The 13,309-nt window shown below is 33.9% G+C and overlaps 1 protein-coding gene across 2 annotated transcripts in view; it reads left to right on the top strand.

Annotated features, from left to right (window-relative positions):
• The window catches only part of DNAH7 (dynein axonemal heavy chain 7), a 216,972-nt gene that overhangs the window by 41,800 nt on the left and 161,863 nt on the right, over positions 1-13,309 (top strand). For both annotated transcript variants that reach the window (XM_019741305.2, XM_019741304.2), the window contains exons 13-18: positions 1,548-1,820; positions 2,572-2,699; positions 5,023-5,101; positions 7,509-7,733; positions 9,881-10,027; positions 11,489-12,174. In XM_019741305.2, coding sequence (XP_019596864.2) covers positions 1,548-1,820; positions 2,572-2,699; positions 5,023-5,101; positions 7,509-7,733; positions 9,881-10,027; positions 11,489-12,174 — 1,538 coding nt within the window. The remainder of the gene's footprint in view (positions 1-1,547; positions 1,821-2,571; positions 2,700-5,022; positions 5,102-7,508; positions 7,734-9,880; positions 10,028-11,488; positions 12,175-13,309) is intronic.

The raw sequence follows: 13,309 nt of genomic DNA, 5'->3' as shown, positions 1-13,309 counted from the left end.
GTCAAGTTTAGAAATAAGTGATATAGAGGATGCTTTGAGTAAGATAATTGAACATGCTCTTAATGATCTTTCATAGCAGCTGCAGAAGTGGAATTCATATAGCTGTTTCTTATCACAATCTCTGATGGAAACTGAAAGGGAAATTAAAATATGCTTTTTTTCCCCAAATGGAAGGCAAACCTACTGGGGACTAAGGTGCTGTTAGTCCAAGCACATCTCCATCTCATGATCTAATTTGATATGCTTTTCAACACTCGAACAAAATATAATTTCTCTTAACTCTTGATAGGAACTGATTAAAATTCATTTCAAAAGTGTATTTTCTAATATAGTTCTGAATTACTGGTATCCAGTTATGTTTAGAAAGATAGATCCATAGGCTTTAGAAATTAGACAAGCTGTTAATAGATTTAAGAAACACTATAATGAATATTAATATTTCACATTAGATCCAACAATTGTACATAGTGTACAGTACATAATAGAGATTGTTTTATCCTAAAGTTCTTTTCCAGAAAAGATGACACCAGTATCTACTGAGAACAGGAGTGAGTGGTGGTGGTGATGGTAATGGTGGGATTCACTAATATTCTCATGAAGCATTTAGTAGTTCTAATCAAAATTATTTCCTGAAATGCCCACAAGGGGCTATAGCAGACAAATGTACCCTGGATACCTGACCAGATTACCCAGTTCTCTAAGGAATCCTTTCATATTATCAATGTGAATGCTGTACAATATCCACTACAATGTGAATGCTGTAGACAATGGTTTTTGTTTGTTACAGCTAAAAATCCCTTCTGGATGACAGGTAGCGCACATATATTTTTAAGTGTAGCTTGATTCAAGATGATAAACCATTTAGACACATTTACTTGTCCTCTTATTTGAAAAATGGAGACAAGCTGTTGAGATTTCTTTGCTTATTTGAAAGTGTTGTCTGATCCATTCTTGCCTACCATTATTCTAATGGTGATAGCAGAATGCAAATTTTGCAACTAGGGATTTTAGTCTGCTCTAGTTGCTGTTCACAGAATCAAAGATCACAGGTCAATGAATGAGTAAACAATCTTTCTTTGTTCCGGATACATTACACCTGAAGGTGAAAAATGACTGTGATCACAGTATAATGATATGACATTGAGCTAGCTTATTTTTTTAAAATAGTGTACAGTGCAGGCACTACTTTATAAAGCTAGCATATACAATTGCACAAATAAAATGTGAATTTTGCTGTTTTTATATTTTCTTATTTTGTGTATATTTTCAAGTGACCTTTCTTTTACCCATACAGAAAAACAAAACAAAACACAACTAGGTAGGTCGCATTAAGGGAAAACAAAAAGTTATATGAAACCTAGATATTTAAAATACTGCTGTGATTAGACTGCGTATCTTTCTATAGAGATTAGAAAATCGAAAAGGCCTGGTGAATTTTAAAAAAAAGTCAATAAGGTAAGGAAGATTGGCATTTTTACAAAGATAAATGACACAGTTACCTTAATTTAAGGTATTTTATATAACTAACATATTTTCCCTTTGTTTAGGAAAGTGACTCTAAACCAGAAACCTTAAAGCCAATAATTCTGAAGGAAATTGTTGATGCTCACAAAGAAAAGATTAAGGAAGTGGTAATGAGAGAGAGCGTGGCACCTACCGAGCACCTCAGACTCTATGACAAGTATGATTTTTTGATTACCAGAAAAGCTGAGCAAGATGTTGATGCTTTCCTTGCAGAAAACCATCATTATGAGAAAATAATACAAGAAATTCGCAAATACCAAAAACTAATAGAGGAAATACAGTACACATGTAGAAAGGTAAATGACCCAGTTTTGTACAACTATTCTCTGTACCTAATGACCTTTTCCCAGGTTTATCAGGATGTGTTTTTAGACATACAGTGAAAAAGTTAGACCATTACTATGTATCAAAAGGAAAAATATTTATGGAGCCAACCACTGTGCTAAACCCTGGATATATGGAGGTAGACAAAACAGACATGGTTCTTGTGTTCGTAGAACTGAAAGTCTACTACAAGCTGAACTTTTAAGTACTTTATTTGAACTCTCAAAAATTCTGAGAACTTAATTTTTTTTCTTTAGCATTTATAAATCCCTTGGAAAATATGGTAGGTACACCAAAATGTGGTTACTTCTGTTTATAGGAGACTGGTAAATTAAAATTTTCTCCTTTAGTCCTTTTCATATTTTCTAAAATTTCTACCATGAACATGTTCCTTTTGTGTACAGAGAAAGTATAACATTTAAATTCCAAACTATTTAGCAATAAGTCAATTCTCTACTGTTTTTATATCCATTATTGTCCTGAAGTAGAATTGGCTTCTAATATAACAAACTTTTCAAGGAGATTTACCCAGAAGATAGTTGTAAAAATAAGTGAGAATTTAGAAAACCTGCTATTTAAAACAACGCAAAACAAAACAAAAAACCCTCAGTCTTGTTAGATCACACACACACAAACATAAAACCAATATTATGAGAAAGGCAAAACTGTGGGGGCCTTTTTTTTTTTTCATGTTTATTAAACTTCTAGTATTTAACGTTGCAGACTATTCGTTTAGGAATGTTTGAAATACGCTGTGAGGAATTAATCAGAGCTTTGGTGAAGCGAGCAGAAATTATTTGTGGAAAACTTATAGCTAAAATGTTCAGAGATCATCAGGAATTAAATACAAGGTATTTACATGACATTGATTATATTTTTATTTGCGGGGGATGTGAAATAGAATCAACTGTCATTCAACTAAAGTAATAGATTGGAGCAGTGTCATAAAAGACCCAAAAGAAAAAACATAATGTCAAACTTACTTCCACTTGGCTTTAAGTGTTATTTTGTGATTATTATTATTGTTATTGTTTCACCACAAATGTGCCTTTCCAATTGTCTGAATTAAGATGGTATTAAAATATTTTGCATTTCATTTGCACAAGTCAGGTGAACATTATGTAAGTTCAAATTTTTAAACTTGTATAATCAATACACAAAGCGGGCTTTCAAAGTGGATTTACACAATAGTTGTCATGGGTCCTAAAGGACCCTCACGTTTGGAACATCATCTTGCTGTAAATAGTCTTCAAGTCCATGGTAACTTTTTGCGTAAACTAAAAACTCATTGTTGACTAACCTGGAGATTTTTAGGAAAACTGACCCATGTTAAGTAAACTCACAGGATGTTAATGTGTAAAGCAGAATACCTGCTTATTTAAGACAGAAAGTATAACTAGTCTTCCAACAACTGGTGTTAGTGTTGCTCTGGGAGCCGCTTTTCTGATATCAGTTACATGGAACAAACCCCCAAATAATCAGAATTTGTTTTATATAGTTATGGTATTAGAGCTTTATTTATCTACCATGTGTTAGGCAAAACACTTGGTACTTGGACTCTAAATCTGACTAAAACTGCTGAAGAAAGTTACAGTGTTGCATAGACATACAAACCAATAAATTACAGTAGTGCATAGTGAGGACTGTACTGAGCCACAGAAGCAGAACAGAGAAGGAAACAATTTTCTTTCAGGGTGGAGGTTGGGGGAGAGGGGAAAATCAGGGAAGGCTGCAAAGAGGAAGTGATGTGCGAATTCATTTTGAAGGATGAGTAGGAGTCTGCCAGATGAATAACGTGGGTGAACTCCAGGCAAAGAAAATACTATGTAGAATGGAGTGAGGTATGAAAATGGCATAGTGTATTCCAAGAACTATGAGTGGTTTGTGTTTTTTTCACAGACACAGTAAGGGAAGAGAGGTGAGGGGTAAGGCTGAAGAGGGAGGCACAAGGTGAAAGAAGATTTGGCTTTGGGTTGCTTATCTAGGAACCAGAATCATAATCAGCTTCAAGCACCTTTTCCTCTAAAAGTAATAGAAGAACAGTGAAAATGTCTTTTGCTTATAGCTTTCCATGCTGAGTGAAATATTTATTGTAATTTCACAGCTATTTTCCCTGCCTCTTAACTGCCCTCTGAACTTATGCCAATTCCGTTTTTCCCCCTTTTCTCCTAATTATGCCTTTCACCAGACTGACTGGATGTACAGAGGACACATCAGGACGGATGTGTCCAGATTATATACGGAACCATTAGATATGAATGCTCTCAAATTCTTGCCTCTCTGTGTCTCAACTCACCTCTCCATGAGCCCTTTCATACCTGTCTCCCCATATCCTCAGAAAGTAAGAGTCAGAAAGCAAGAGTCTTTCCTACCCATCTCCCCACATTCCCAGAAAGCATTCAAAGTTCTCTCTGCCTGTGAGCTCAGCCCCATTGCTTCCCATCCCTCTGGAGCTGTCTCCACCAGTCATCTCCTCTGTAACTTAAATTTCTCTTTCACTGTTGATTCCACTTCTGAAATTTACAAACATGTTCAAAACCCTCTTCCGTCTTCCAACCCCCACTTCAAGCCAACATCTTCATCATGTTATTTCTTGCTCCTTTACCCTTACAGCCAATCTTCTTGAAGAAATTTGTATGTTTTATCTGGACTTCCTTAGAATCCACTACACTTTTTTTTTTTCTTTTTGCCTCACAGTAAGTTCATTATTTATAGTAGCCACAACCCAAATCAGTAGGAAATATTTACATACTGCTGGAAGTTTCTGAGCATACAGGCCCATTTTAACCATTCCTTCCAAATAAACTTAATCACTCCCTTCCTTTGTACCACTTTTTTTTGGTGCCATCTCAACTAAATCTCTGGTAGAGCCTTTAAAAGTTAGGTTGGAAATGATTGTCTTTCCCACTAGATTGTGAACTACTTGAGTATCGTGATTACCTTTTATCTGTTTCTGTATCACTTAATACTGTAGTTGGGAATGTGGTAGATGATCACTATATGTGTATTGAATGAATAAGTAAATGAATGCAAATTTGCTTTTAATTAATTAGATGTCATATAGGTAAGATAACGTTACTTTATTTTTCATATAATGCGTCATTTAAATAGTACATAGTAACATATTTAGGAATGAAATTAATTATTTGAGATTGTTTTTATCTGTTGTTTCAGTTTATGTGATGAATTTGAAAAGATAGCTGAAAAAGCTCTTAGTACTCCTCCAAATACAGCAGAACTAATGGAAATGAAGGTACTGTTTTATAAACTCTTTATACTTGTGTGTGTATAGTTAATTATTTTACCCCAGGTCTTATAATTTTTGACATGATAACAACAAATCACTCAAAAAGTTAAAACAGGTTTAAAATAATTTTTTTTGTTCTTAGCTCATGAGTCTGCAGTTTGGTGATTTAGGCTGGACACTCCTGCATGGTTCTTCTGGTCTCAATCAGATCATTCATTCACTCAAGCTAGTTCTCAGCTGAGTTACGTATCATAACTGTTCAGCAGTTAGACGCTGCTCCTCTCGTCTCTCAGATTCCAGCAGGCTCACCTGGGCATGTTCTCATGGCATGGTAGAGGCACAAAAGCAAGCTCAACTGTCCAAATGCTTTTCAAGTTTGTCCTTGTGTCATATTAGCTAACATCCCAGTGACCCAAGGAAGTCATCTGGCCACAGAGTCAGAGTGAGAGGACGATACAGGGCATAGAGACAGGGAGAGGCAAAGTATTGAAGTTAGTAATGCAATCATCTGCCAGGATATTATTGAGAGTGCTGTTAATAATTATTGCCATGCGAAAGGCATAAAGTAGGACTATCTTGGGCAATCCTAGATAAGTGATCACCTTTCATGTTTTTTGTCAACAAATACTTAATGCTTAAGTGATATTTTATTGTGTTTCCTATGGTCTATCTTTTATTATAAATTAAAATTTTCTCTTATAGTTCACTGAAATATATTATGTTTTGTGCATAGGATTTCTGGTACGGAAAATATTGGACGTCTCACTTTCATAGTTTTTCATGTTATTTCATGTAGGAAATTGCAAAAGACATTCAAATGATATTGTACATTCTTTAAATTTTTCATTTAAATAAAGATTTGTTAAAATTATTAGAACCAACTTTTACATATCAGCTCTAACTAAAAGAGTCCTAATTTTAAAAGTATGTGTATTGGACTGGGGTTCTTAGTGTGTGAATTTATGTGTGTGTGTGTGTATCAAATACACACACATACTCTTAGAATATTTGTATATTAATTATTGTAGGACATCAAGTGATATGATTATGGATGATTATAAACATAGCTAGAGAGTCCCATAATTGTAAATTCCTTTGGAAAAATGAATATTGAGTTTGAAGAGTGTCATTTATTTACCCATCTATCCATCACTGGAAATATTTAGGAATTTGGGGTTATTTGTGAGAATTTCTATTGTTCATAGCATCTTTTAACAGAGTTAGCAAATGGGATTCATTAACTGGCATTTAAAATATTTCTGTACCTTAAGTTTATTGCTGCAAAGGCAAATAGGTTCTTAATTTATTCAATACAGAAATTAGTTATTTATTATCAGTAAGAGGAAATAAAAACTCAGTTGTCTGACTACATAGAAGGTTGATTAACCAAATTACAAAGATATATTTCTAGTCAGACATTTTGTTACTTATGGAAACCATATGATTTGCATCTTATTTGTTTGCATTTGCAACATAAAAACATTTAGTCTAATTAAGATGATACATTAATGAAAGATTTCTAGGCAATGTTGCTTGTTTTTTCTTTTTAATTACAAAAGTAAAAAAATAAACAATATGGGATTATACAAAGTAAAAAGTAAAAGTTTGTTTTTTTCTATAATTTATGATTCTTTATAGTTTACTGTGAATTCTGCTCTTTACGAACATGTGATGTCATATATATGTGTATATATAATATATGTGTATATATGTACACATATATATGTAAAAAACACTAGAGAGCGAAAGAATGAAGACAGAAAGCTAGAAAGGTGGAGATTAGAGATGAAAAAGAGTTTAAAGAGTTTTAAAAACATTAGAAAAAAGAAAAAGAAAATTTTACTTCATAGACAGAGAGCGTCGCGTATAAACCAGGGAAGATGAACATAGGTAGTTACAAGTAATTGCGAGTTTTCTCATTTTTCAGTGGAGTAGCAGGTTTCCTTAGGCATTTATATTATAATGATATGTAAATAAATTAATATGTACCAAAAGAGCTTTGAGGGAGATATACATATATACAAGGATGTACATATGCAAGGGCATGTGCATGTGTATATGTACAGACACATACACACACACAAATACACACACTGTACATTCACCCACTCACACACAGAATAGATGATACCATCAGATAACACTTGCTTCATATCTTCCAGAAAGTCAGCATTGTTCTCTGGTTTTCCAGTGCTTTTTACGTGTTGTTGAGTATATTTTATTGTTTCCCTGCTACTTCAGTAGAGGTGTTTGGGATTGATGAGACTAAACTATTCTGCAGTCCTCTGTCTGAAACCAAAAGTCTATAGTACTTCTAACAAGTCTGTACATGTTTATGCAGTGCATTTCCTCAGGCTGTTTTTGACATGAGCTGTTCATTAAAATGCCATCTGTAATTTTTGTCTTCCCTCAGGCTTATATTCAAAAAGTAGAGACAGTTGATATGATTGAACTGGCACAGAGACTGGTGGATTCTAAAAACTGCCTTGCCTTCCTCATTGAGTATACCAACTTTTCTCCAGCAGACATTAGGCTAAATAATAATGTTTTCCAGTGGTACGGAAGAATGGAAGAAATTTTTGATGAACACAGGAAAATCATTAAAGAGAAAACAGAACAATATCAAGATGGTCTTAAGGTTGGCATCACAGCTATTTTAAATTATTTTCATTTTCTGGACATGTTTAAGTTTTAACTTCTTATGTGGCATTGTAACTCCTCTATTTCACAGGACATAGATTTTTAGCTTTCTCATACTATAAATCTTAGTAGAAGATAGTACACATCATACTGGCTCAATGTGGCATCATTTCTTGACTTTTCAAGGGAGAAAACATTTGAATACATTACCGATACATGACCGTTAATAAAAGTAGTACTTATTTTATATAGTTTATGGTGCTCTTTTGAGTTATTTTATTTATATCATTTAATGTCAAAGCTCCCTTTCACCCATTATGATTGCTCAAACTCCCCTAAGTACTGGGGCTAGAATCGTCACTCTTAACATTTAATTGCTCTAACCTTTTTTTTTGGTCCTACATATGAGGGTTTGTACTTTTCCCCTCTCTACCTGTCCAGCCTCATCTACCTCTCCCCACTCCTTGTTCTTGACTTTTCAGTAACCCTAAGCAAACTTGAAGTCCCTGCTCTTCCACACCTCCCATCTCTTGCACATTCTTTCCATTTGCTCTGGAGAACACTCCTGCCCAAACACATGCTTGTCCATCTAGCGTATTCGGTTAACTTCCTGAGAAGCCTTCTTAGCCCTCAGTGCTGCTTCTCCTCTGCTCCCGTTGCACTTTTCACACATTTCCACTGGACTAATTATCTGATCATTTTGTTATTATTTTCAGGTCTACCTGCCCATTAGACAATTAGCTCCTTGACAGCAGAGCTGTTTGATTTTCACCTGTTTTCCATTTATATTCCACTGGCCAAAACAGAGCCTGACACACAGAAATGCTGTGAGCACAACATAGCTGTTGTCTGAATAAATGACTTCATATTTTCAGTCTCATTTCACAAATGAAAAACAAACAAAAAAAACAACACAGAGTTTTCCAAAGTGAAGAAGCTTGTTCCAGGTCAGCCAGGAGAGATGTCTTCTGATAGCGAGCCTAGCATCTTTCTATCTTACTATGGCAAATATAGTTATTGGAAGAATATGTTGTGTGGATAATAATTCATCGACTTAAAACAAACCAACCAACCAACCTTCATTTTAAACTGTAGCCTATATTTGTTTTACATTTAGGCCATTTTAGAATTTTAAACACTTGTAGAAAACATCATGAATAATAAATATTAGGCACTTAAGTTACAATATAATAGACTCTTAGAAAATGCTAGGTGGCCTACAATTATCTATACTTTACTGTAAAATATATTATTCTACAAACTATACATACTGTTGATGGAATATTTCTCTCATTTTCATTCCCCCACAGAACCAGAGCAATAAATTTGCCAGGAAACTAAAGGAAAAAAGGACAGAAATAAACCTAGATAATCCATAAAATACAAAAATCTATTTTTAAATAACCTAGATTTGACTTTTGAATATTTTATTAAGAACTGTTTTTTAGATCCATTTCATTCAGATTGTCTTACGAATGACAATTTTGTAATAAGCCTGTCTCGTTAAAAAACAAACAAACACATACCTGTTTAAATTGGAAGGCTATAGTTTGTAGGCTTTTGAATCTGGATTTATTTACCTAACACATTACTAGTGAAGAAAACCCATGGGACAAGAAAAATAACCTTGGAATACTTCATTTTAGCATTGCTAATTAAAGAAATGTTTGAATACCAGAACACAAATATATTAGTTTTTCTTTCCAGTTGTTTGTAAAAATGCCTCAGATAGCTTTATAACCCTTTAAAAATTGGAGTTTTCTTTTAGTTCATACTTGATTATTCCGAGATTTTTCAAATACTTATAAATCATTTGTTAGCATACATTCTTTAGCATACTAAAAAATACCATTGTCTAGCACATTCTTACTCATTTTGTTAGAACGTCTTACATTGATAATACAAGGTTAAACTTTGTCTAATTTGTGAATCACAAGAATCTTAATCATTAATTTTAAATCCAACTCTTAAAACTTCTGCATATTTTAGATCCCAGTTTTGCGCCAGATCATCCCTTTCTTTATATTTTGCCAGTGTCAAAATATATAATAACTCTGGTAATCCTCACACATATTTAAATTTTCTCTTGATGACTAAGGGTTTTAACTTTTAAAATTAGTAACTGCAAATACATTTTTTTATTAGTTACGGTGTGAACGGTTTGTGGAGGAATTGGACAGTTATGCTAAGCAGGCAGAAGAATTTTACTCATTTGGAGATCTTCAGGATATACAACGATACCTGAAAAAGGCTCAAATACTGAATGGAAAGTTGGATGTAGCAGCAGACAAGGTATATTTTAAAAATTCTAAAGAAGATTAATTAATTCAAAAGAAAGAGCACTGAAATTGCATTGCGTATTCACCTTTAAGAAATCGATTAAAATAAAAAGTTTGACTACATTTATTTAGAGAATAATATAAATGGTACAAATAGATTTTATAGCTGTGCTTCAAGGAGGAGCAGCATTGCTGTTTTCTGTTGGTAGTGATGACATTTCAGTGGCCTTCATCTTTTATTTGAAAGATAGAGTCATAGCTCCATCTGCTTCTCAGTTTTTATTTTCTGTCATTTAAACATTTGCATCATGTGATAGCACCTGGTTACTGTTTAGTTTTCTCATCTTCATAAAAGCCAGCTTAGGTTTGATGGCTGTGTTTTTAAATTAGGCCCATTATTTTCTCCAATAAAGCCAGTTTTTCCCCCAGTATTACCATTTCAGAAATCAACTTTCTCATTAAAAGAAGCTGGAGGGGGACAAGCCATATCCTTTGCCATGTAAGATGTCTGTTATATTTATTTGTGTTTTTTATAAAAAGGGGAGGAAATACGAAAACAGACCATATTATGGTGCTGTACTGTTTTTCTTACATTGAAAGATTCTAATATCAGAGAAGGTAATTAAACAGTTTATGATAATCATAAATATGCAAACACATGTTGAGATAAGAGAAATAAACTTCATACATTTTTTTAAACCAATGCCACTGAAATTTTAAGTACATGGGTAATTTATATATGGAGCTCAAACATTTCAATTCTATAGACTTCTCCTCTAAACCACTGACATCCTTACATATTTCACAACAAACTAAGAAGAAATTAATGCTTTCTTTGCATCTTCTTACCCTGTTTTCTTCAAGACCCAGCTCTGGTTGTACCTTCTCTACAGAAGCTCCTGTGACCAAACTATTTCACAGCAGGTTCTCTTGTCTCTGAGTGATAGTATTTTTTTTTTTTTGTATGTGCTATTCATTTTATATTAAACAGGTACTGCTCTAAGATGTCTCTTCTTTTGCCTTATATTATTATTGAATAATTGCTATTTAACTTTCTAGTACTTATGTCTTGTCATCTCCTCAGCTGGATTACTCACTCCTTGGAGTTGGTACTTTGCAATATTAAAAAAAATTTGCCACAACAACTAACACAATGCTGTATATACTAAAAGTTCATGAGTTCTTGTTACTTAATGAATGAACATATATCCTCAGTATATCTGGATGGGCAAAGGCTTCTTTATACATGTATAGTTATTTTACTGTGTTACATAATTTATCCAGTCATTGCTCTCTAGAAACTATAATCAAGAAATAGGAAAAACTGCTGTTTTTCTAGATTAGGCCTAATTTAAATTTAACTTTAGGGTTTACTGAAGGTATTTTGGGTCACATTTTTTATAAATATTTTTAAAAACTTAATTTTGATTATCATTCACTTTCAGAATAATAAATTTAATCCTTGTTCTTCCAGATTGAGCAGTTTAATGCTGAAGAGGAGGCATTTGGTTGGCTACTATCAGTATATCCTCAACGTAAAAGAATCCAAGATGGGTTGAACCCTTATCTTCGTCTCTATGAAACTGCCGTTGAATTTAACAGTAAATATAAAGGATGGACAGAAGGACCATATAATAAGGTGAATCCAGACCAAGTAGAAACAGATGTTGGCAATTATTGGAGAGGACTTTATAAGCTGGAGAAAATCTTCCATGATTCTCCAAATGCATTGGCAATGACAAAAAAAGTAAGAACAAAGGTAGAAGATTTCAAGCAGCACATTCCTCTCATTCAAGTGATCTGTAATCCTGGTTTGCGCCCCAGGCACTGGGAGGCCATGTCCAACATTGTTGGTTACCCCCTGCGGCCAGCAGATGACTCTACCATCTTCTCTTTCATGGACATGAATCTGGAACCATATTTAGATCGATTTGAAAGTATTAGTGAAGCAGCTAGCAAAGAATATTCTCTCGAAAAGGCCCTGGAGAAGATGATTAATGAATGGGATACAATGGAATTTGTCATTCTCTCTTATAGAGAATCTGGGACATTTATTTTGTCATCAGTTGATGAAATTCAGATGTTGTTGGATGACCATATTGTTAAGACACAAACAATGCGAGGATCTCCTTTCATTAAGCCTTATGAAAAACAAATGAGGTAAAGTGATATTTATATAATAATGTTTATACTATGATATCAAAGCCAACACTTGTTAACAAAATCGTCACTTGTATGTAATGTACAGTTTTTCTTTTTGAAATTGATTCTACATTTCAAATACTTAATATTTTTAATAGTTTATTGTAAGGGATGGATGGTAACCTTTATTGCTTTTGAAAGAGTACTGATCCCTTTGCTATGATCTACATTCATAGAAAGGTAGTGAATAATCAGCCTCCAGATATTTATTTGTATTGCCTGTAATCTGATGTTACATATTTGATTCACAAAAATGATTTTGTGTCTATGAACATAGTTTATAGAACGGATGAACTATAAAACTGAAGATAATATCATTTCCCATATACGAGGTCTGACAATTAAGTTCGCGAACTCATCCTAGACAAAGTGCTACATACCTCATTGCTGAATATCACTACGGTCCCCTTCGAAGTAGTCCCCTTGGGAAGCTATGCACCGATGCCAGCACCTAGTCCACCTGTCAAAGCAATTTTGGAATTCTTTTTCTGGAATGGCCATCAGAGCTGTCATCTTATTACCCTTGATGTCCTGAATATCATCAAAACATCTTCCTTCCAATATTTCCTTTATCTTTGGGTAAAGAAAGAAGTCATTGGGGGCCAGATCAGGTGAGTAGGGAGGGTGTTCCAATATAGTTATTTGCTGGCTAAAAACTCCTTCACAGACAGTGCCATGTGAGCTGGTGCATTGTGGTGATGCAAGAGCCATGAATTGTTGGCAGAAAGTTCAGGTCGTCTAACTTTTTCATGCAACCTTTTTAGCACTTCCAAATAGTAAACTTGGTTAACTGTTTGTCCAGTTGGTACAAATTTATAATGGATAATCCCTCTGATATCAAAAAAGATTAGTAACATTGTTGCAACAAGTGCCCGAACTTAATTGTCAGTCCTTCGTATACTAGTTTGTTGTAGATGATCCCTAAAAGTCTAGTGTAATTTCCACTCATGTGCATAAAGGACAGCTAGATAAGTGCAAAAGAATGGAACCATGATTCTAGTCTCATGTTTTAGGGTTTTGACACAGTGGATTAAATTAAACTCTTATCCTATCTGTTTTTTAATTTTTATAATGTGTATTAAGCAGTTTATAT

The sequence above is a fragment of the Rhinolophus sinicus genome, linkage group LG01 (assembly GCF_036562045.2).
Source record: "Rhinolophus sinicus isolate RSC01 linkage group LG01, ASM3656204v1, whole genome shotgun sequence".
NCBI lineage: Eukaryota > Metazoa > Chordata > Mammalia > Chiroptera > Rhinolophidae > Rhinolophus > Rhinolophus sinicus.
This window is presented reverse-complemented; position numbering and strand designations above follow the sequence as displayed.